At 36.9% G+C, this 24,880-nt stretch overlaps 3 protein-coding genes across 3 annotated transcripts; 1 reads left to right on the forward strand and 2 right to left on the reverse strand.

Moving 5' to 3' along the window:
* The first annotated feature begins 3,376 nt into the window (after nucleotides 1-3,376).
* LOC6051010 (ATP-sensitive inward rectifier potassium channel 12) lies at nucleotides 3,377-16,811 on the forward strand. Its single transcript, XM_038265593.1, has 3 exons — nucleotides 3,377-3,613; nucleotides 8,551-8,831; nucleotides 15,784-16,811. The coding sequence occupies exons 1-3, from the start codon at nucleotides 3,426-3,428 to the stop codon at nucleotides 16,767-16,769; spliced, it is 1,455 nt and encodes a 484-aa protein (XP_038121521.1). The 5' UTR covers nucleotides 3,377-3,425; the 3' UTR covers nucleotides 16,770-16,811.
* A 2,868-nt stretch (nucleotides 16,812-19,679) lies between these two features.
* Nucleotides 19,680-20,961, reverse strand: LOC119768643 (60S acidic ribosomal protein P2-alpha-like; the record flags this gene model as incomplete). The annotated part of the gene is given in 2 exon segments (XM_038258958.1): nucleotides 19,680-20,761; nucleotides 20,764-20,961. Coding segments are annotated over 2 exon segments (333 nt in total), but the record flags the coding sequence as incomplete, so codon positions are not given.
* Nucleotides 20,962-21,499: 538 nt separating this feature from the next.
* Nucleotides 21,500-23,823, reverse strand: LOC6051012. Its single transcript, XM_038263522.1, has 2 exons — nucleotides 22,020-23,823; nucleotides 21,500-21,962 (listed from the first exon to the last, which is right to left on the reverse strand). Exons 1-2 carry the CDS (start codon nucleotides 23,079-23,081, stop codon nucleotides 21,726-21,728), a joined length of 1,299 nt encoding a protein of 432 aa, XP_038119450.1. The 5' UTR covers nucleotides 23,082-23,823; the 3' UTR covers nucleotides 21,500-21,725.
* Nucleotides 23,824-24,880: the final 1,057 nt, after the last annotated feature.

Genomic DNA, 24,880 nt, shown 5'->3' on the forward strand with positions numbered 1-24,880 from the left:
AATAAATGAAAAAAGAAGAAGAAGAAATCCAATCACCCCATGCACTCGAACAGCGACACAAAAGAGACGGAAAATAAAACGAAAAAAAACAGGATTGCGCGTCCACACAGGCACCGCACTACTCATTTGTATAAATTTTAAAATACAATTTAAGTCCAAAAAAGACGAACTTGTTTTTGCAGATTCAGGAAAAAATCAAAAGGTAGAAATAGATCTTAAAAAGGTTAGGAAACTTAAATTAAAGTTTCATTAAATAATTATTAATTAATTATAACTGAATTCATTGAAAAGAAAAAACTTTCTATTTAAATTGTTGGCTCTTTTGGCAAAGTTTAAAAAATTCCAGATCCCGGAAATTCACGGAATATTGCAATATTCAACTCTCGATTCCTTGGAAATTGAAAATCTCGAGAATCGTCACCCTCTAGTTTTAGCAGACTGTACTACTGTGAATGCAGAGCCATTCTCTACGAAATCGGTATTTTTTTAATTTCAATTTTTTTTATTTTTTAATCCGGCTGAAACTTTTCTGATGCATTCGGCATGTCCAAAGAAGCCATTTGGCATACAAATTTGGCAGCTGTCCATACAAAAATGATATATAAAATTCAAAAATCTGTATCTCTTGAAAAAAATTTTTGATCGATTTGGTGTCTTCCGCAAGATTGTAGGCATGGATAAGGACTACACCGAAAACAAAATGATACAAGGTACATTTTTTTTGTGATTTTTAATTTCACGTTTTGTCGCTAAAATTTGATTTGCAAAACAACACTATTTTTATTTTTTTTTATTTTCTTATAAATTTTAGGGGACATCAAATGCCAACTATTCAGAAATTTCCAGGTTGTGCAAAAATGCTTTGACCGAGTTATGAATTTTTTAATCATAACTGATTTTTTTTTTTGATAGAATAGAAATATTGGTCACAAAATTTATTCAACTTTATTTTTCGATAAAAATCCTGATTTGCAATCTAAAAGTACAGTCATCCCACATATTCGGAACACCCACAAATTCGGAACACTTTTGTGGTAATTTGTCAATAGGATGAAAAATGCAACTTTTTTGCCGACCCTGCTATTTTTAGAGCCTTTATTTGGACATTCTCTTGCTATTTCACTAGTAAAAGTAGTACAGTTTAAACAAAAACTGCATTTCCAGACTATTTTATCCTGAGCAGCAAAACACTGCCTCCAAAATGCCTGTTCCATAATTGTGGGATGTTATTGTGTCTCCCACAATTGTGGAACACCTGAATTTAACGGATATTTTCACAAAAAAAGTTATCAGACCATGTTTAAAACATTACTAAGCATAAGTTTTATTGGTTTCAGAGTGCGAAGTCATTAATTTGTAAAAAATATGTACTCTAGGAGAAAAAAAAAGTTTGTTTACATCGTAAGAAAAAAGTGTTCCGAATTTGTGAATTTCAAGGGTCAATGTTTTTCTTTGAAAACTTGATATAAAACGTAAAAATGTACTGCCGGTCTATACATCAATCGAAAGGTCGCAAGAAAAGCTTTCACATGAAGGTAAAAGAAAATCATTATGTTCAATTATCGATTTTCTATGATTTGTGGAACATTGGCCGATCTGTAAACTGTTCCGAATATGAGGGATGACTGTAGTCAAGTGAAATTTTGGTAAAGTGCGTCGTTTTCAAGTTGAAGCCATTTGTTTTTTGGTAACTTTTGATTCCAAATTTGATTTTACGTCGGAAAATTGAGTTGAATTTTTTTTGCGACCAATATTTTTTTTTTTTGATAAAATAAGTTTTTATTAGAAAAATCATATTTCAGAGTTGGCATGTGATGTCCCCTAAAACATATCGAAAAACGAAAAAAAAAGAAAATAATGTTTTTTTGCAAATAAGTTTTAGTTGCAAAAAGTGAAATTAAAAATCATAAAAAAATAAAAAAATATTTATATAAAAAAAAATAAAAATAAAAATGAGGGGACATCAAATTTCAACTCTTCATTAAATTCCAGGTTGTGCAAAAATTCTTTGACCGAGTTATGAATTGTTCAATCATAACTGATTTTTTGAAAAATTAGAAATATTGGTGGCAAAAATTTTTCAACTTTATTTTTCGATGAAAATCCTGATTTGCAATCAGGCACCAGAAAAGTTTCAGCCGGGTTAAAAAACACAAAAATTTAAATTTAAAAAATGACCGATTTCGTAGAGCTTCATTTTTCACCATTCAAATGATTTTTCGTTTGAAGATATAAATTGTAATTTTCCGTCAATATTTAGACTAAATAATTTCTACAAGTTGTATAAACCATAAACTTCATGTTTTCTTTCAAGTTGCAAAGTGTTATGAAATCATAAACAATTTCAAAATCGTGTGCAGCAACCTCAAGGTAGCCAAATTTGAGTGGTTAATGTAGGTTATAATACCAAATTAATATTCTTCATACCCTTTTACCTATCGCATATTCTCAAATCACTTTAGAGCAAAAAAAAAATATTGATTCGATTACCCGAACTGATTTCTTTGCAAAGAATCTCATAAAAAATGAGTCTGGACTGTAATTGAAAACAGTTTATTTAAGTGAACGTAGCGTATAGAAGTTGAGAGAAACCGAAAATAACACCATGAAAACTGGATTTGCGGCGCCACCAGTCAATTTTAAGCGATATTCATTTCAACATTTTCGCCTGGAAAAATATTTCGAAAAAAAAATGCCTTAAAATCAAGTCCCATCAAGTCAAACGACCGGATCGGAATTGCGTTTGAATTCCGTGCCGAGCAAACATCAAGTTAAATTTTAATTGATACGGTTTTAATTAATAAAAATGAAAGAAAGATTCAACAATGACTCTTGAGGCGTGCCCTAATTGGACACAGCAAAGGGACGAGATTTCAACCGTCTCAACGGGAATTCTTGGTCCCGCTAATTAAAACTAAAATCTTTGCAGCTGAACTTGAAATTTTCGTTCTCCAAAGTGCATGGTCCACGGCTCCAAAATCCCAAAACGGAACGCTCGCATCACACATCTCACATGAAACGAAAAGCTTTGTGACGCGAGATTTAGGCCTAATCTAGACAGTTGAATGGTGTTTATTTACCGTGCTTAATCCCATGGCACACTATAGCCGGGCAGACACATGGCGATGAGCGATGATGGTGATGATGCGCCGCCTACTACAGTCGCCTAAGTTGCTTGCACTATCCGTGAACGCATTGTTGTCCTACTCGTTAATTTAATCAGAAAAAAAAGAAAATTTCAGTTTTTGAAAAATAACAACATCCGCCAGTTATTCATTCACAAACTGACCGCTCAACGAGAACGATCAACAGAGAGGATATCCCGCGGCCTGCTACGACGGGCTTGCTATTGTCAGTTCCACTCGAGAGTTGCGCGCGCGCGGTTCTTCAGAATCTCACTTTCTCCCGCGTAACCCAGAACAAAAATGTACACGAACAAGTGCCGGAACTTGGTGCTTCCCAAAATCGACGTCGAGTCGGCCAACGGAACGACCCCGACGGACGGTTGTCCACCCGAGGACCAGCTGCAGCTGCTCGGGACGGCCCGGTCCGACAAGCTGTCCCCGGTGAGCTTCGGGCCGGGTTCCAGTACGCCACGGTCACCCAGCAGAAGGTACTTAGCGGTGTTAAGTCTGCTGTAAGCTTGATTTATGGCCCACACGGATGACGACGGAGTACGGTCACGGTTACGGGCGCGTCACGTCGCACTGCTTTCACGGGATTTAGGTGGTTTAAGCCGGTTGTTATCGTAACAAAAGTTTGTTGAAAAACTTTTACAAAAAAAAAAATAATTCAGCTTTAATGTTTTAAGCGCCAAAACCAGATATCAGCTACATTTTCTGAACAAGCTGAGGCAACATTGTTGAGAAATGTTGATAAACACAATTTAGATTGAAGTGGCACTCAGCACAAAAGCTTATTTGTTTCACAGTTGATTGAGTGAATACAATTTGGTGAAGGAGTTACGTTTATTGACAAGATGTAATGTTGAAAATAGTTTTAATGAAACATTGAAATTTACTGTGTTCCGAACTATGTCTAAAAGCATTTTTGTTGTAGCCTAAAAGATAAAAACTTGCATTGAATTAATAAAAAGTAACTGAAAAAATTAAATGTTGTATGACAAAAGGTCGAATGGGCAACTAACGAAAAATGGCAAAAGAACAAAAGTAATCCAAATGGGAAAAGTTCTCATTTTTTTGTAATTATTCAGGCCGTTGCCAATATTTTTTTTAAGTTTATGTCTCTCGACTCAGGCAAAGTCGTGAGCAGGGGGGTGGGAGCAGGGGGTTCAAAAAAAAACAAAAAATGAATAAGTTTAACAATTGAATAAAATAAACTGCATTTCAATATCTCAGCAACTAATGGTCCGATTTTCAATGTTAAAATATGAAACATTCGTAAAATTTAGCAATCTTCTCGAAAAAAAAATTTCAAAATTTTTAAACCAAGACTAACATTTTCAAAGAGCGTAATATTGAATGTATGACCTTTTTGAATTGTTAGTCTTATTTAAAATTTTAACCTGGACATTTCTGAAAAGTAGGCATTTGATGTCCTCTAAAACATATCAGAAAATGAAAAAAATAGAGTTTCTTTTCAAATCAAGTTTTAGTGACAAATAGTTTGATAAAAAATCACCATTTTTTTACCGTGCATCATTTTTTTCCAGTGTAGTCCGTATCCATACCTACAACTTTGCCGAAGACACCAAATCGATGAAAAAATCCCTCAAAAGTTACAGATTTTTAAATTTTCATTCATCATTTTTGTACGGGCAGCTGCCGAATTTGTATGGAAAATTATACGGACAAACTATTGATTCAAAATGGCTTCTTTGGACATAACGAAGGCATCAAAAAACTTTCAGTCAGATTAAAAAGTACAAACATTAAAATTCTGAAAATAATTTTAACGAACGCACACATGCTAAATGTGATTATCAAAGTTATTGAGTTTTTTGGAAAAAACTGATTTTTCGGGCTAATTTTGAATAAACATTGAAAAAAATAAAAAAAAAATAACAAAGCAACATTCAATTTGCAACTTAAAATAACTAAGCCCGTTATTTTTTTAATTAATCAAACTTGACACATGCTGAAACAATCTCCATAATATAAATAAATGAAACTTATGTAAATGAAAAATAATATTATGCAGTTTTGAACCACGATTTGCTACCAGTTGAATATAACATCTTTTGGAAGTAAATCTCAAGAAAAGTATCGAGCTGTCGGGCTCAAATGAAAGATGATAAGTTTTGCTTACGAGAAAACATAATTTGGAGTTTCAAAAATCTAGTCTAACATTTGCAAAAGTCTTATGAAAACATTAAATGCCATTTCTACGGTGTCTGGACCAAAAAGCCTATATCTGAATTTTTTTTAAACGGATTCCTTGGATAATTTTTCAAAACATTTTAAAAAAATGGGCAAGGTTCATTAACAGGATCCCGAGGCATGATTTTTTTGAAAATTAAAACCGTGTTTTTCGACGCACCGCGCGCGAAAACGGGAAATCGACGAAATCGCAATATTGATATCAAAAATACTCCAAATTTCAGTATTTGTACAATATGGGTATTGAATGATCTTATTTTTTCATACATTTGAACGTAATAACAACTTTTTTTGAAAATACTAAAAAAAATCACAAAACTACGTATTTTCAAAAAAACACTCCAAATTTCAGTTGGGTAACAAATGATTAGAATTTATGAAACATTTCAAATGTTATGAACTTTGAAACGTTGATTTTTTTTGTAAATACGTTGTTTTGTTATAGCTTTTGAAATTCATTAAAATATCTCGATCAAGTGATTAGTATTTTCAAAAAAATGTGTTACAACTTCCGAAATGTATGAAAAAATCCCGATCGTTTGATATGCATAATGAGAAAAACTGAAACTTTGAGTATTTTTTCAAAAATACGTAGTTTTGTGATTTTTAGTATTTTCATTTTTTTATTACATTTGGAATGTATGAAAAATCCCGATCATTTGATACCCATGTTGCATTATCAATAATTTTTAGTATTTTTTTTTTTCAAGAGACATTGCAACAATTTGAGCAAAAGATTTTCTACAGGTTGCATTTTATAGAAAATTGTCCTAGGTATTCGATAAAATAAAATTTTAACCCTTAAATGCCCACTAATATTATATTTTAACGTTTTAAGTATTAAAATTCAGTTTTGACTTATTCCTTATATTTTTATTTGATTTATTTTATCGTGTTCCCCGGACAATTTTACATAATAATCAATGTAGACGGTTTTTATATGTGAGAAACTTTTTTCGGATTTGAATTCATAGGACAGAGTGCAGCGCAAAATCAAACTTTTTCAGTAAAATCGCTGTATCTCGCCAATAGTTCATTTTAGTTTGAGGTCTACATTGATTATTATGTAAAATTGTCTGGAGAACACGATGGTGATAAAATAAAACAAATAAAAACATAAGGAATTGGTCAACACTGATTTTTAATACTTAAAACATTCAAATATAATATTAGTGGGCATTTAAGGGTTTAAATTTTATTTTCATCGAATTCTTTGGACAATTTTCTATAAAATGCATCCTGTAGAAAATCTTTTGCTCAAATAGTTACAAAGTTATGATCAAAAGAAAAAAAAGTTTTTTAGAAAATCGTCAAAAAAGAGGGCGGTTCATAAAATAGAGGGCTGGTCCGATCAGCACAAAACTTGGGATTTCTGTTAACTATCGATAGATGAACGTCCCCTCCACGTTTGGTCCAAATCGGTGAAGGTCGAGTCCAAAAGTGTACTCAGTTGGCCTGGAATGACCCATTTTTAACTTTTTTTAATCAAGACTAACATTTCAATAGAGTGTAATATAAAATGTTTGTCCTTTCGAAATGTTTGATTGATTAAAAAAAGTTAAAAATATTGTTTTCGGAAAATTGGGTCCTAAAATGAAGCTTGGATTTCTGATATTATTGTTTACAGCGATAAAGCTTATTTTTGTGAGTACAATGACCCTTTATACGACCACATAGAGTTTAAAATGCATTTTTAAATCAATTTTGAAAAATTAACCTCGCGGTCCTCCTTGACAGAAAAGCTCCTACTTGACAGCTCGATCCAAGGGGACCATAGTTGATCCATCAAAAAAATGTTGTCTTGTCAAAAAAAAAATTTGCATTCAAATGGAAAAAAGTGAACAGAAATGGTTTTTAATCGTGTTTTTTACCGTTGTATATAAAAATTTACATAGGGCTTTAGTACCCAAATTCTCGAATGTTTCATATTTCAACATTGAAAATCGGACCATTTATTGTTGAGGTATCGACATTAGAAAATGGTAGGTTGTTTGGGTGGGACTAAAAAAAACATGAATTTTCCTGTTTCTTTTTCTTTAAGCCACTATATCTCAGCAACCAGAGGTCCATTCTTCAATCTCTCTTAGTTAATTTCATAGCAAGTTTTTGAAGTTCAAAATCAGAAATGGTCACTCATGGTGACTATTTTCAAAAATCGATCTTCATCAAAAAAAATTTAAGAACTTTTGGATTAAAAATTCTATTTTACATAAAAAATCGCAGGTCAAAAAAATTATGTATGAAATTTCGGTTTATTCCAAAAATCACAATTTCTGAAATTTCTTCAAAAAATCATAACTCGGCGGCATTCACTCAAAAATTACAGTTGTTTGAATATCTATGTACCATTTTTGTATGAACAGCTGCCAAAATTGTATAGAGACTTGTATGGATGAACCAATGACACACCATAGTTTCTTTGGTCATAAGGAAGGCCCTCACAAAGTTTGAGCTAAATAAAAAAAAAACACAAATTAAATTAATTTCCAGTTTTTGAAGAGAATTGCTCAGGAGGAAAAAAACTAAGGAACAAAAAAAAACATTAATAAATTGATATTTTGAAAATATGTAACTCTAATGATGTTGAAAGCATTTTGTGACACATTTTGCTTCATTTTTCTTTTTGATAATAAGACTTGAAATTTGATTTTTTTGGCAAAACAGATAAACTTTAATTCGAAAGATATGCTCAAATAGCTAATTTAATTAATTATATCAATTCCCACCTTTTGAAACCCCGGGCAGACGGTAATAACAAAATTCATGCCATTTCAATAACAAATCCTGTTAAAATAACAAAAAGTGTTATGGAATCTTCTTGAAAAATCTATTTTTGCATAAGGGTTTAATAACAGTTAATGTTATCATAACATAATTTGTTATTGGTCTGATATTGGTTAAATGCCAAAACATGTTTGGAATAACATTTTTTATTACGGAAGAATAACTCCAACTGTTATTGGGATGATTGGATTAGTTGTTAAAATAACAAAAAATAATAAAAATAACGTCATAACGACGAATAACAAATCTTGCTATAAATAACATAAAATGTGATTGGCCTAGTATTTTCAAATATAAAAAATGTTATTCCCAAGTTATTTCCGTCTGCTCGGGACACCATTTGTTCTGTAAAGTAGCTGCCTACTACGATTTCCACCCAAATCGGACAAAATTTAATCAAACTCTCTCCCCTCCCACCCCCTTTCAGACTCGGTGCGTACCGGCCCAGCGTGTTCGCCCACCGCGTCCACCGGCGGGCCGTCACCAAGAACGGCCACTGCAACATCGCCCCCATCAAGGCCGGTTCCGGCAAGCGGTTGCGCTTCCTGCAGGACATGTTCACCACGCTGGTGGACGCCCGGTGGCGCTGGACGTTGATGGTTTTCGCGCTGGGCTTTGTCGGCTCCTGGCTGTTCTTTGCCCTGCTGTACTGGTTCATCAGCTACGCCCACGGCGACCTGGAGGAGGACCATCTGCCGGACAAGCAAGGTGGGTTTGGGTTGGGGCTAGGTTAGGAGTGCGGACCCTCTTGTTGTACGTGATGAACGCGGTTGTGGCGCTTGCGGAATCAATTAGTTGGTTCGCACGCTCGAATGCAATCATAATATTTGCTCAAGGGATTAGACATTCTACGATAGAGGTCTAATTGAATGAGATGCTAACGCTAGACTAGGGAGAGCCTTCCGAACAGTGCAATTGTATCAATGATTAACTCATTTGATTTTTTTTCGATACTAATTTGTGGATTTTGTTTCATTAAATGAGCAATGCTACCCGAAATTGGTCAATTTATTTATTTTTAATGGGTTTCTCTAAAAATGTCATATCTGGGCCAGTTTCAGGCCAGAATATTTCTTGACTCAAAAATTTACATTTTGTGTCCACTGCAGTCTATAGTAAAAACAATATCTTTGATAGCTGATCAACTAGGGGAAATAAACCCTTTCTAATCAAACACCTATCTTCGTCATATGGAGAGTTTGATGCTCGATTAAAGCTCCAAAAATACTTTTTAGGCTATAAACTTACCAGCAACAGCACCGCCACGAGTAAGCACGCAAATTTATGCCATTTACTGGCCAAAAAGATCAAATTTAATGAACTTTTGATCACAATTTCTATTTTGCGAGTCCATTTCTCATCATTTTGGTGGCACACACATCCACACGCAAGATGAGACCTGACCTGCTCAACGAAAGTCGCCATCAATATCTTTTCACTTGCGCTAACGTTTTCAAAGCGCTTAAGATATAAAATCGCTTTCAACTACCGGCAACACGTTCTTTTGAACATTAGTTAGTCACTCACTTGAATAATAATCCCGAAAAATGCCAATAATTAGCAAGCGCCATCAAAAAAACAAACGCGCCAAGTGTTTTGACGTTTGACTTTTGACGACCCATTCCAATCGAAGGCTGAAGAAAAACGAGCGAGAAGCAAAGGCAAATAAAGAACAAAGAAACTTTCTCTATAAATGCTACCTTTCGTGAGTGTTCGCTTAAAATTGCATCAATTTTGGCAGCACTAAGCAGAGCGCTGAAAGAGAAAAGAACTAAGCTGAAATAGGATAATGGGCGTGGCCCAATGCACTCGACTGATTAGAATGCATTTGGGAAATATTTTTTTTGAAGCGCTTGTAAAAGGAATAGCATAACTTTTAATAAAAGTGAAAATAAATAGAAATGTTCACAACAATTTTCTCTACTCGTTGAAGTACTTGGTTTAAGTAAATTTAAAGGAACACTCCAGATTATCCAGCATCATACAAACACGACCGCTTATTAGGCTTAAAATGGGTATATTCCCCTATCTGGATTTTGGAGATTTGGTATCCAGCTCCACCAAACACCAACTAGCACTCCGACAACAACTCTCATAGCTCTTTACCAAAAAAGTCGGTAAAGTAATTTTGATTGCAAATTCAGTTTTACATAAAAGATTTAGGTCAAATTATTTTGGCATAAAATTTCGGTTTTTTTTACCAAAAATCACTATTTTTCAAAAAATTATAACTCAGCGGCAGATTTTTCGACTCTGTTTTTCTATGGCTTAAAAGTTGCGGATTTTTTTCCTCTTAAACATATCAAAAAATCTCGAAATTTAAAAAAATACGTATTTTGAGAAAAAGTTTTTTTTTTTTAAATGATGGTTAAAAACTCAGCAAAAAAAAATTCCACGTACCTATTTTTTCTCAATAATCCTCAACAATTTTGCCGAAGACATCAGAAAATTCACTCAAAAGTTACAACTGTTTGAATATTTACCTACCATTTCTGTATGGACAGCTGCCAAAATTGTATCGAGACTTGTATGGGTGAACCAATGACACAAAATAGCTTCTTTGGTCATAGGAAAGTCCCCCACAAAGTTTGAGCCTGATAAAAAAATACAAATAAAATGAATTTTGGCCTCCTTCCCCTTCAAAAATATTTTTTTTTCCATAAAACTGGAATCTTTCGATGGAAATAGGAGTCTAATCAACTCAAAACAATCTAAATCTATTTTGAACTTTATGAAATTGCAATGTTCAGCACAGCAAAACTTTTTTTTCTCACAAAAAAATAATATTTTCGTCTATACTTAGAAGTTTTGGAAAAAATTGATTTCAATACAACTAAATAGGTGTGTAATGCATTTTAAAACACTTTTTTCACTGAAATGTTGAAACCGTGGCCTGTAATTTAATTTTTAATCGTTTTTATTTTTTTAAATTTAAATTGAAAAATTAAGTCAAATAAATTGTTATACCTTTTTGCCTATCTTACTGAATTTAGAATTAAAATCAAAACATAACAATAATAAAATAGTTTTTTTTTTTTCAAAGATAAAAATCCGTGACTCATTTATTTTTCGGTGTGGTCCATGCCTAAAACTTTCCCGAAGACACCAAATCAATCTGAAAATTCCTTCGAAGGATTTCAGAAAGATTTCATCAAAAAAATTAAATAGTAGGCTAATTTCTTAGAGAGTTGCTCACGGAACAAAACAATGCAAATGTCGCAGCTGCGATGGTTGAAATAGAAATTTAAAACCATTTTTTCTAACATCAAACATCTAATATTAAAAATTTGCAATCGAAAAACAATTTACAAAAAATGTGTAATTGAACTTTGCGAAAAATATATGTTTAGCCCTAAATATTCAGGGAATAAATCTGTTTGTTTTTTTAATGTTACAATCAAAAATTTATTGGCTACACTTTATCCAAACTTTTGTAGAGTACAAGGCTTTCTAGTCAGAAATTTACCAACACATTCAAAGTATGTTTACATGACAGCTGGACGTTTGTTTGCATCAGGTTTCCTATCTCTTTCTAACAACAGTTTTTTGTCAGGCGACTTCTAGCTGGGTTTTTTGATTGACTGTCCGATATGTCAGCCAACATACTTCGCAGGGTTGTGACAGCTACAGCTCGATCATTGTTTGCATCAGGACACTGTGACGAGGAGTTCGTCATTTTTGTGTTAAATTATATTTTTTTCACTGGGCCTGGAAAGCCTTACTTTCCATAGCAAATTTGATTTTGACCCATTCTCCAGCAATAGAAACATCATGTTTTGGCTGATAGCTCATACATTTGGAGTATTTATTAGTTATTTCATGGCTCAAATCATCAATCGCCGCTAGATAAACATTGGCAAAAGTTTGTCATACCTTAAACTTGAGTTCTTACAAGGTCACGGAGGAATTGATGAAGATAGTTAAAAGCTCGACTAAAATTTAGTTTTCAATGATTTGGTTTTTGTAAACTAGAGCGTCCAATTTCCCGTCCCGGGAAAAAAATTCCCGAGATTTCCCGGAAAAAAATATTTCCCGTTTCCCGGGAAATTTGTGAATTTTCTGGGAATTCCCGAAATACAATCAGAAGTATACATTTTCCTACCTTTTTGGAACAAATGTTTTAAAATAATACAAAAAATAATAATTGGAGAATCTGATTTGATTTTATTTCAATCTGGGTAATTCTCTACCAACTCACACGAAATCGGGAAAAGTTGCCCCGACCCCTCTTCGATTTGCGTGAAACTTTGTCCTAAGGGGTAACTTTTGTCCCTGATCACGAAACCGAGGTCCGTTTTTTGATATCTCGTGACGGAGGGCGGTACGACCCTTCCATTTTTGAACATGCGAAAAATGAGGTGTTTTTCAATAATTTGCAGCCTGAAACGGTGATGAGATAGAAATTTGGTGTCAAAGGGACTTTTATGTAAAATTAGACGCCCGATTTGATGGCGTACTCAGAATTCCGAAAAACGTATTTTCATCAAAAACACTAAAAAGTTTTAAAATTCTCCCATTTTCCGTTACTCGACTGTAAAAATTTTGGAACATGTCATTTTATGGGAAATTTAATGTACTTTTCGAATCTACATTGTCCCAGAAGGGTCATTTTTCATTTAGAACAAAATTTTTCATTTTAAAATTTCGTGTTTTTTCTAACTTTGCAGGGTTATTTTTTAGAGTGTAACAATGTTCTACAAAGTTGTAGAGCAGACAATTACAAAAATTTTGATATATAGACATAAGGGGTTTGCTAGTAAACATCACGAGTTATCGCGATTATACGAAAAAAAGTTTTGAAAAAGTTACTTTTTGCGTTTCTCTTTGTTTCGTCGTCCGTGTCTGTCGCGGGTGACCATGAACGGCCATGATCGATGACGACCAACTTTTTCAAAACTTTTTTTCGTAGAATCGCGATAACTCGTGATGTTTATTAGCAAACCCCTTATGTCTATATATCAAAATTTTTGTAATTGTCTGCTCTACAACTTTGTAGAACATTGTTACACTCTAAAAAATAACCCTGCAAAGTTAGAAAAAACACGAAATTTTAAAATGAAAAATTTTGTTCTAAATGAAAAAATGACCCTTCTGGGACAATGTAGATTCGAAAAGTACATTAAATTTCCCATAAAATGACATGTTCCAAAATTTTTTACAGTCGAGTAACGGAAAATGGGAGAATTTTTAAAACTTTTTTAGTGTTTTTTTCGATGAAAAATACGTTTTTTTCGGAATTCTGAGTACGCCATCAAATCGGGCGTCTAATTTTACATAAAAGTCCCTTTGACACCAAATTTCTATCTCATCACCGTTTCAGGCTGCAAATTATTGAAAAACACCTCTTTTTTCACATGTTCAAAAATGGAAGGGGTCGTACCGCCCCTCCGTCACGAGATATCAAAAAACGGACCTCGGATTCGTGATCAGGGACAAAAGTTACCCCTTAGGACAAAGTTTCACGCAAATCGAAGAGGGGTCGGGGCAACTGCTGTGTGAGTTGGCGGAGAATTACCCATCTACTGTTCATATTAAACTAATCAGCTTGTCTGTAAATTTCATGTCAAGGCTTAATTCATATGATATTTATTTCTGAAGCATTAACTAGGGGAACAGCATCTAATTCCAGCGTGCCTCTAATGTTGGCAGGTCAGAACTTTGACTTTCAATTAATGCTAATTAAAAGCGTTTTCAACTGAAATCGAGTGACAAATAGCTCAATAAGAAGTGAGCAAGCAAGTTTCAATCAATAGTTTTGCAAAATTAGTTGTTTAAATAGTGTAAATCAGCAAATTGGATGGAGTTAGGAGCGAGTGCTTAACCTGCAAAACATACGAGAATTTCCCCTACTAGGAATATTGTTTGCTTATATGTTTGACAACAAAAATTACGCTGTTATGGAATGAATATAAACTATATTATTTTTGACAACCTTTTTAAACGTTTTTTTGTAATATCATTTGAAACAATTGAGTTAAATAAGAAAAAAAAATAATTTAATTTCATCCACTTTTAAATACTCAAACTTATTTTAATCTTGTTAATTTATTAGGCTGAATACTATATAAACAAAATCATATCATAAAACCATGAAAAACCATTAAAAAACAACTTCGTAACATACTAAATTAACCCAAAGAATGGAACTATATTTCAAAAATACGCTCCAAATATTTGAAAACTTTGAGTTTTGATTTCATGAAATAGTGTTTCAAGTTAAAAAGTGCTTAAAATAAGATTTTTAAGGTTAATTCAATGATGAATTATTTATTCACAAGTTGAAAATACTTGTTCTGAGAAAAGTTATTTGCCATGACAAACAAAATTTCTGCATGATTTTTTTTTCATCTTAACTTTATGGTCACTGAGAAAAATTTAAAAGCAATTTTAAGCATTGATTTGAAAAAAAAGAAAGACGGCATAAAAATTAGAAAGTTTAGATATTTTCTCAAAGTGATTTTTTACTAGTAGTCAAGCCATTAATTGATCTTCACACTCATTATGACCATTATAGTTGCTGTTCTATACAATTTTGTTACATAAGATTGATCAGAAACAGGATCAAAATAATTTTCGTTAAATGGAAAATTTTCCGGGAATTCCCGGGATTTCCCGGGATTTCCCGGGGAAATTTGTTGAAAATGTCCCGTTTCCCGGGAATTTAGTATCCCCGGGAAATTGGACGCTCTAAACATTTCAATTCTTAAACCAAATCAGGTATCACAAGGCGGAAACTTCAATTTGTTTTTTGAAAATTTCACTTATTTTTTTAACTAATTCAATACCTACAACGTTGCCGAAGACACCAAATCGCTCATAAAATTCTTCTCAAAGTTACATATTTTCAAATAATGAATGTTAACGAATCATTTTTGTACAGAGCCTTGCATGGGCGAACTAGGGCGTCCAAATTTCCCGGGAAAAGGGAAATATATTTTTTAAATCCCGGGAATTCCCGGGATCCCGGGAAAGTTTTGAAACAGTCATAAAATCTACGTTTTCATTAAATTTGTTATGTTTTTCAAACTTAAAATCATAAAATTCGCTCTATAATTGATGGTAATCTTCAATTAAAAAGAAGAACATCAACCTAAACAAGAACAGCAGTTTTTAGTTAGTTTAAAACACTTAAAATTGTTGTTTTTTGATCTTAGTTGTGCTTTGGATTTTTAATGAATCATATTTTTTGATCCAATTCGATTCATAATATTTGACATTAATAATCAAAAAATAATAAAAAATTTACTTTGCCATCAAACCTCCAAGACCCACCTTCACGTATACATATCTTCCATGACCAAATCTTGGCTTCCAGACCAAAAATGTTTTTTTTACAATTTCGGAAATTCCCGGAACAAAACAATAAAAAAAAACCCGCGATTCGGGAATACCCGGATTAGAGAAAATCCCGGGGTTTTTGTCCCGGGAATTCCAACACCAATAACCCAAAATGACTTTTTTGGTTGTAGGAAAGGCACCTACAACATTTTAGCTAAATTAAAATATATATAAAAAATCCTTTCCGAAATTCTATTAGAAATGCTTAAGTAATGTCCGTTTTTCTAGGTCCAAGAAAATTGTAAAAAGATTTATCAATAATGCAAAAAAAAAATGGAATGCATTACAGTTTTAAAGCTAATAATTCCACCACTTCCCACAGACCAATCCAACTGGACGCCGTGCATCTCCAGCATCTACTCGTACACCTCGTGCTTCCTGTTCTCGCTCGAAACCCAGCACACCATCGGCTACGGCAGTCGAGCCACCAACGAGGAATGTCCGGAGGCCATCTTCGTCATGTCCCTCCAGTCGGTTCACGGCGTCATGATCCAAGCGCTGCTCGCCGGAATAATCTTCGCCAAAATGACCCGCTCCAAGAGCCGCTCGCAGACTCTCCTCTTCTCGAAGCACGCCGCGATCTGCCTCCGGGACGGCGACCTGTGCCTGATGTTCCGCGTCGGCGACATGCGCAAGAGTCACATCATCGGTGCCAACATCCGGGCCCAGCTGCTCCGGCCGCGGGTGACCCGCGAGGGCGAATCGATGCCCCAGTACCAGACGGAGCTGGAACTGACCGCGGACGGGTGCGGGTCGGACTTGTTCTTCATCTGGTCACAGACGGTGGTGCACCGGATTACGGCGGACTCGCCGCTGTGGAACATGGGCGCGTTGGATTTGACCCAGGAACGGTTCGAGATCGTGGTCATCCTCGAGGGCACCATCGAGTCCACCGGCCAGAGCACCCAGGCCCGGTCCAGCTACCTGGCGAATGAGATTCTGTGGGGCTACCGGTTCGAACCGGTGCTGCTGTACAACAAGCAACGCCGAGGGTTCGAGATCAACCTGTCGCGGTTCAACGAGATGGTGCCGGTTCTGGATACGCCCGGTTGTTCCGCGAAGGAACTCGCCGAAGGACTCGCTTTCAACAGCAGTGAGAACCTGTTGGAAAAGCGGCCCTTCGAGTACGGTTCCCTCGTGGAAAAGTTGCAGCAATTTCACGTGGAAGACGAGCAGTGTCGATCGAACCAGCAAGGCATCAGCAAATCCGCCTATCTGCTGTCACCCCCGCGGCAACTCCAACTCCAGGCCACGGTGGCACGGTCACACTCGTCCACGGAGCTGAAGGTCGTCAACGGGGAAAAGTAGGGTAGTTTTTAGGAAGATGCGTCTAAATCAATATAAAAATTAAATTCCAAACGAAGCGTTTTCTTTCGCGATCACGCGGTCGGCCCGTTGATAACGCCTGCAAGTAGGCCATGACACGAGAAATTGGGAAAACGCTTGACGCTCCAAAACGGCGCTTGGCAAGGGGGAGCGTTCTTTTATTACGTAACGCAGTAGGGGGAGGGGGGGTCGGAGGCCGTGTTACGCTCCACACAAAATTTTTGAAATTTGTATGGAAATTTTGTTACGAGGGGGGGGGGTCTAAAAGTCCGATTTTTCGCGTTACGTAATAAAAGAACGCTCCCAGGGAAAGGCGCATGGAATGATATTGGGCGAGTCAAATATAGGGAATTTTATTTCACGTTAAATTCACGGCAATCCGAAAACTGTTTGAAATAAGTTACTTGTCATCATCTTCAATCTATGTAGGGGAACAGCATCTAATTTCAGTGTGCCTCTAATGATGCCATATCACCACTTTGGCGTTCAATTACAGCTCCAAAATAGTTTTTCCGACTACAAATTCATCACCAAGGATAGCATCTTTAGTAAGCACACTGATTTGAAACATTTTCTGAACGAATACTGGTAATTTCAAGCAGTAATAAGCAGAAACTAAAAAAAATGCGACGATTTTTATCCAGGGTACGTTATTCATTAGTGGACCCCTTTCCTATAGTGGACCCTTTGAACTATAGTTAATTTAACTTAACTGAAGCATCATAATTAAAGTTTGAAATGTTATTTTATAAGTATAAATCAATAATAAAATATTTTTTGAAAATAAACATGCATAGTTTTATCAGCAATCGTAAACAAATCTATTGTTTTGTTTCAGTCAACTATTTATGTAATTAATATGGAAAATGTGCATCAAAATTATTTGTGTTAATCATTTTAATGTTTACAGTTGTTTTTGAAACGTTTTCTTTGATCTTTTTTGGAAAAAATGTTTTTAAATGTCTGTTAGGTTTTTTGTTGTTTTAAGCAAAATTAGTTAACAAAACATATTTGTTTATGATGGAAAATCCATCTTTTATTCATTATATGTATCATAAGACCTCTACCATGCATCAAAACACCAAATATCGGTTAAATTTGGTATAAAAATAACAGTTTTCCTATAGTGGACCCGGTCCACAATCGGATTATGGACCCGGGTCCACTATAGGAAAAGGGGGTCCATAACAGGCAAAAAAAACTTTTTTTTTTTCAAATGGCTATTTTTCTGCTCAAAAACAAATTACTGATGAAACAAATAGTCAAAATAGTTCAAAAGACTTCAGAATTCATTGTTTTGAACAAAGGGTTATGAAAAAGTGCTTAAAATATTGAAAAATTGTGAAAAATGCACGTCGGTTCTACTAGGGGGTCCACTAATGGTTAAAATACCCCACCATGATTGAATTCTAACGACGCACACCGGACGGCTCACCAAAACGTCAATTTTGTTACCAGGTTTGCCTGTGCTCAATTGACCACTAAATTAAAGTCAGCTTCCAGCAAAATCTTCTTTAAAGTGTCTGTTAATTACTCACTACAGCAACAAGTTCGACAATTCAAGCAATGCAATGTAAATGGGCCAATGCCGAAGTGTAAACAAAGAGTCTTTCCTGCTCGTTCCAAATGTAAACATCCACTGACGTAAGCAGGACAGACTGTTTGTTTACACATTTCAGCTTTAGCCTATTTACATTGTTTTGCTTGAATTGCTTCAGTTTAGCAAGGGCAGCATTTGGGAGCGTTCTTTTATTACGTAACGCGAAAAATCGGACTTTTAGACCCCCTCCCCCCCCTCGTAACAAAATTTCCATACAAATTTTAAAAATTTTGTATGTAGCGTAACACGGCCTCCTACCCCCCCTCCCCCCCTACTGCGTTACGTAATAAAAGAACGCTCCCTTTAAACTTAAAACATGAGTTTGACACTTCAAACGTAATCGCAGCATGCCAAAAATAGGTGCCGCCAAACAAAAGAATGTTGGAGATTGAGAGAGCGGGCACCAGGGTTGCTAGGGGAAATATACTCATTTTAAGCCTAGCAAGCGGTCGTGTTTGAATGATACTGGATAATCTGGAGTGTCCTTGAAATTTACTAAAATCAAGTACATCAACGAGTAGAGAAACTTTATAAGAACATTTCTGTTTATTTTCACTTTAACTAAAAGTTATTCTATTCCTTTTAAAAGCATTTGAACAAAATATTTCCAAAATGTATTCTTGTCAGCTGAGTTTTTATTTTCTTCCAGCGCCGTTTTGGGTCTGCTTAGTGCTGCCAAAATTGATGAAATTTTAAGCGAAAACTCACGAAAAGTAGCATTTATAGAGAAAGTTTCCTGGCATCACTGGCTCACTCCAACAGGCGCTGCTGGTGGTGTTGGTGGCCACCCTTTATTCTTCATTTGCCTTCGCTTCCCGCTCTGTTTTCTTCAGCCTTAGATTGGAATGGGTCGTCAAAAGTCAAACGTCAAAACACTTGGCGCGTTTGTTTTTTTTGATGGCGCTTGCTAATTATCTCCATGTTTCGGGATTATTATTTAAGTGAGTGACTAACTAATGTTCAAAAGAACGTGTTGCCGGTAGTTGGAAGCAATTTTATATCTTTAGCGCTTGGAAAACGTTAGCGCAAGTGAAAAGATATTGATGGCGACTTTCGTTGAGCAGGCCAGGTCTCATCTTGCGTGTGGATGTGTGTGCCAACAAAATGATGAGAAATGGTCTCGCAAAATAGAAATTGTGATCGAAAGTGAATTAAATATGATCTTTTTGGTCAGTCAATGGCATAAATTTGCATGCTAACTTGAGGCGGTGCTGTTGCTGGTAAGTTTATAGCCTAAATCGAGGGGCGTGACAATCGAAAATAATTAAATAATTTAATTAATTAACTGCAGAAATTAACGAATTAACGCAAAATTAATTGTTGTTTACGATCAAAACATCGCCACCTCTTTTTACACCACATTGAACCAGTTTGACATTGCGAGCGTTTGTTTTTGTTGTTTTTGTTGTCAGAGAGAAGTGCCTACAGGAGAACGCGCAAAAAGAAAAAGAGACCGAGGACACGGTGAAGAAGGGATTCCTGGGACCACTCCAGCTGCTCGGTAAATAGCTTCAGCCAAGGCGCCCCCGCTGGTCGGCGGTCGATTCAGAAGACGTTTCTGTGGATGAGGCCAACAACATGCAGGACATTTGAGTAAGTTTTCAGTGGAGGATTCCTAATTCCAGGGGTAACTCCTTATTCCTATTTCAGACTTCTTCAAGGTGAACGACCAACATCAGAAGAACGATTCCACGCATGTTTCGATGAGCAAAGACCGCCTCCGCGACGTTACCAATCGCCATCCTGATCTTCATCGACCTTATCGGTTGAAACTTGTCCCGTTTCCGTGGGACGGTCCGCGGGACTTCTGAACCTTATGACGGCTGGGAAGCCTCACGGCCGAGCTGCGAGAAAAACGCGCCACAACAGATCGTTCAACTAGTGCTGGCCCCTCTGCCAGCTGACGACCCGGACAGTTCCAGCGGAAATGAACTTAGCTATCTTGAGACTCTAGTGGCGGTCACAGTCGAAATGGAACGTGAGATGTTGAGATTAAAAAAATAAAAATAGTTGAAAAATGAAACTCGAATAAAATTGAACTCTAAGCGAGACTCAAAGGTTTCTTAAAATTGGGGAGCATAAACACAAGCAGAAGATTCTTTATTTGATGTTTCAGATCAAACAATTGCATGCAGCTGAATAAAAAAAGCACTACAAAAAATGCACAATTTTTGTTTGTGGATAAAACGCCAAAGCAACCGGCAGCAGCCATCCGGCGATGTTGCCACGAAGAAATCCCTCATTCAAAGAGACCGAATCCCATGTCGTCATCATCCTCGGATTCGAACTCTTTTCCTTCTTTTGCTCTATTCTTCTCCTTGGCGGCAGCGGCCAGGGCAGCACCACCGGACGGCATCCAGGAGAGCTTCTCGCGGCGGGTAGCGAATCGCTACTAGCGATCAGTTTCACGACGGACTTGCCCTTCAGCTCGTTGACCACCTTGGTGACTCGGGTTGAGTCGGCCTCGATACCGACCGAGCTCAGGACCTTCTCGATGTCGGGTTTCGACGGAACGGCAAGGAGACATGCGCAACTGCGGCGAACAGGCCCAGCAGGAAGTTCAGATGAATACGGTCAAGGCCTTATGATCGTTATAAGCTGCCGGTTTTCCGAGAATCCGAAATCTTCGATGAAAACTAGATGCGGAAATGGACGATGGATCACCTTTTGCAGCTTCTAGCAACAGAAATTTACTGATTCCTTCCGGAAACATTCGCAAAAACAAATTGAAAACAAAAAAAAACTGATCAGCTTTGCCAAATTTTTGACCAAGATCAAATAATCAACACAAACTTGACAGGAGGGTGCGCGAAGGAGACGCAAAACAAATCAATGTTTTCGACAAAGCAGGTTGGGCGCTGTCAAATGTTAGTTGACAAGAGGAATTTAATTCCTTAATACATTAAATGCGCAAATTAAATATATTAAGGCCAGTTTCGCGCCCCTCGGCCTAAATAGTATTTTTGGAGCTTTAATCGAGCATCAAACTCTTCATATGACAAAGATAGAAAGGGCATATTTCCCCTATGCGAAAAGGACGATTTGTGATGATTTTATAACTGGCATTGACAACAATTTTTTTCGGCCTAAGGCCCTACTTTAGGGTGCTTTTTATGTTTATTATTTTTACACATGATCAAACATTTACTTTTTTGAGTACATTTTTACACATAAATACATACATTTTTTCTTATCCTGAATCAAAGTAAATAGAAACCATTTATGCTTATCTCTAAATATTTTGAAATAATGTTTTATCTAAGCAGCACTATTGTTTCAATTATTTATTAAAATTTTCTATCGTAAGCTATCTTCAATCAAAATAAAAATCAACATTTTTACACGAAATCCCTGAAAAACGTGTAAACCGAGTAGGCCATGTTGAGCAGCTCGTAGAACCGATCCTGGGTGAACTCGAAGAAGCCGTAGCAGTTCAAACCCAACGGTTGCTGTGCCACTATTATCACGTTCAGCATCGTCGCCCGAACGGAGCGGTACTCCTCCTGGAACTGGTCATCCCATTCGAGCTTCTCCGGCCAGTCCAGGTTGTACACTTCCCAGCCGATGGATTCGTGCTGTATAATTTCAGATTTGTATTTGTTCTTAGTGATTCTATTTTTATAGTTACTTACCGACTCCGTCAGCAGGCTAACCGTTCTAGTCAAGGTTCCACACTCGAAAGCAACCCAAACGCAATAGTAGAGTGTATTCAGTGAAAAAATCGTGACGTTTTCCATTTGAGACACGTAGATGGCACCACTGGACAGGCTCATCACCGTTGAGTAGTACACGATCAGGAAGGTGGCATTCAAAAACGGCCGAATTCGGTTCAGCAATGCTAGGAACTCGATGTGCAGCTGCACGCAGTCACCGAACTCTTCCTGGACGACCTTCCAGAAGTAGTGCTTCCTCATAAAATCCTGCTGTCGGGAGTTGCCCGGTTCCAGCTCAAGCTTACGTTGAACCCGCATTTCGGTGTTGTCGAAAACGACTGAAAATGCCTGGGCAAGTACTTTCAGCTCACTCATCATTCCGTTCAGGATCGTGTAGGGAAACAGGTAAACGAAAACGGTCATGACTCCTACTCCGTAGAATGCCAAATTAAGAGCTTTTTGGCACAGTTTTTGTACAACTGTGCCAAATTGTTCAATAAAGGGAATTTTGAAATAATGATGATCGGAAAAGTCAACGGCCAGAAAACTTGTCATAACGGTCAGAATGACCATTGTTGAAATAAAAACAATTTTTCGTATGTGATAAAACGCTTCACTGCGAATTCCAAGCGAGAGCTGGAGATTTTTCCCAAACTTGCGCCGGTTCACGTATCGCCGAACCTCCATCAACGAGTCGTAGTGCCAGAGAATGATCATCATTCGCAGCATCGTGATCCCCGTTCCAACCGTTGCCTGCACGCAGCTCAGTACAATTACCAGCTTCTCGTGATTGCGAACCGTCACAAAAGTGTTCCAAAAAACCACCAGCACTGGAAGGCAGCTCACCAACCGGTAAGCGTTCCACCAGCGTCTGATTCTAACGTTTGTCGAGTTCAGTCGAGCACCCGCGATCGCCATCAGGAAATCCTGCCCGAAAAAGAAGTCCGTCGAGTAGTTAAAGTCCCTGGTCAGCGTACGGTAGTAGGCCGTGGCCCGCGACTTGCACCGTCTCCAGAGCATGCTACGAGCGGAGGCTTCCATTTCGTTCACGGTTCCGGAAAGAACTGAGATTTCGCGCACCCTCGGTTGGCAAAACAAACACTTCACGGTGACACACAGGGCAGAGATTTATAATTTAGCGGTATTGGGAACCGGAACCAACTGTCGCCGAACGTTCTGGAGGATTGATTTGAAGGACGACGGGTTACGTGTATCTTGAGGACATTTGCACTTAATGCACCCAAGGACACGATGAAAAAAAGAATTCAGTTGGAATAGATCTTGTCACTAATTATTGCTTTTTTCTCATAAACAGATTACCTCTGACCATAAACTTAACCATTTTCTTGTTCTCTGGACAATAAACTAATAGGTTTTGAAAACTTTCAAAAATCTCAAAAACATTAAAAGGCTTAAGAGCACCAAAACCAAATTGAAACAATTTTAATCTTTTAAAATTGATATGTCTTCCCTGTAAAATTATGGGCGGAAAAAATATTGAAGCTCGAAAAAACATACGGGACACGGAACAAATCAAAGTTGGCTGAATGGAGCACCAGATTCGAGTGGTAGAAATGACACATGATAGGGTGTATGGCCCTAATTTGGACCTACTATGCAAAGCAGCAATACATTTCGCATTGTTCTTAAGAACGGTCTAACTAATTTGGCTCGCTTCAGGGTACAAAACGAAACTTATAAAAGACAATAGTTTATAAGACCTTAGAACATTTTAAAGGCTTGCAGATGACAATTCAATGCATTTCTATGTTTTATAATTCGTAAATGGAGCACTTCCATTCGAGCAGTTTTTGCTTTTTTCTACAATGTATTCCTTATGGGAGAACTGTGAAAAAAAAAAAAAAAAAAAAAAGATCGAAGTAATCCATGCGCGTGTGCGGTTCGAATTTTTTTTCGCTGTCAATTTGGTTCTTCAATTTTGCATCCAAAAAATGTAATAAATATTTAATTTTGCCCTTTCCTGGCAATATTCGGTGGAAAACTTGGTGGTCAAGGACAAGCGGTTCAGCAGTGGTATCCAGCGGAGCAATTGGAACTCAACCTGGATTTCGAAAAGGGGTTTGGTGTCAAAACGGCCAAATAACGTAGAGCCCGAGCCTGTTGCAGATATCGGAGCTGCATTCCGGATTCCAACGCGAAGAATCATCATAGACAAGATCAAGATCAGTCAAGATTTTCCAGCAGCAGCAAATTCATCCGGTACACTTTCATGGACAACGGAGGAGTCAATCGGCAACGTCGCCAATCCCAGCTGAAAGTTGTCATTGGCTGTTTTAAGTTGAAGGGAGTTCATCCGGTCGCAAGTTTATCAAATCGGAAAACTCCTGGAACTCAAATGAAGCCGGTCTTGAAGATTACATTATTTGGTGAGCCCGTTCCTTTTCTAAAACAAAAAACTCTCTCGCTAATACACTTACATTCGCTCAAATCACTCAAGACATCCACGCCAACCTTATTATATACGCGGTAGGGTGTTCCCTTAGTCGTTCGCTGTGAGTTGTGGATTGCCTGCTTCTCTAATGAAGGTTCGACTTGGGGGGCATGCTTATTAATTTCTCGTCGCTCCATACCCTCAGTGACGTGATGGGAACAAGGGCGTCTATGCAAAGTGTCCCTACACCCGCTACAAACTTCCGGCGCTTGGGGAGGGAAGCGGGAAACCATTTTGATCTATGCGCTGGTATTTGTAGCATTAAAATTCGTGCAAAAAAACTTATGCACGTGGGTGTACAGACTACGGAGTAAAAGATGATCGAATTGTTCACCTAGCGCTCACATGTGTTCCAGGACCAAGTTGCCTGCGGGTATGGGGATCATAC

Source organism: Culex quinquefasciatus, chromosome 3 (assembly GCF_015732765.1).
Source record: "Culex quinquefasciatus strain JHB chromosome 3, VPISU_Cqui_1.0_pri_paternal, whole genome shotgun sequence".
Lineage (NCBI taxonomy): Eukaryota > Metazoa > Arthropoda > Insecta > Diptera > Culicidae > Culex > Culex quinquefasciatus.

Excerpts from the sequence above, each read along its gene's own strand:
- LOC6051012 (XM_038263522.1), bottom strand. The coding sequence starts at position 23,081 with ATGGAAGCCTCCGCTCGTAGCATGCTCTGGAGACGGTGCAAGTCGCGG. Across the intron at positions 21,963-22,019 it reads TTAGCCTGCTGACGGAGTCG|CACGAATCCATCGGCTGGGA; the intron begins GTAAGTAACTAT and ends GAAATTATACAG.
- LOC6051010 (XM_038265593.1), top strand. The coding sequence starts at position 3,426 with ATGTACACGAACAAGTGCCGGAACTTGGTGCTTCCCAAAATCGACGTC. Across the intron at positions 3,614-8,550 it reads CCACGGTCACCCAGCAGAAG|ACTCGGTGCGTACCGGCCCA; the intron begins GTACTTAGCGGT and ends ACCCCCTTTCAG. Across the intron at positions 8,832-15,783 it reads CCATCTGCCGGACAAGCAAG|ACCAATCCAACTGGACGCCG; the intron begins GTGGGTTTGGGT and ends CACTTCCCACAG.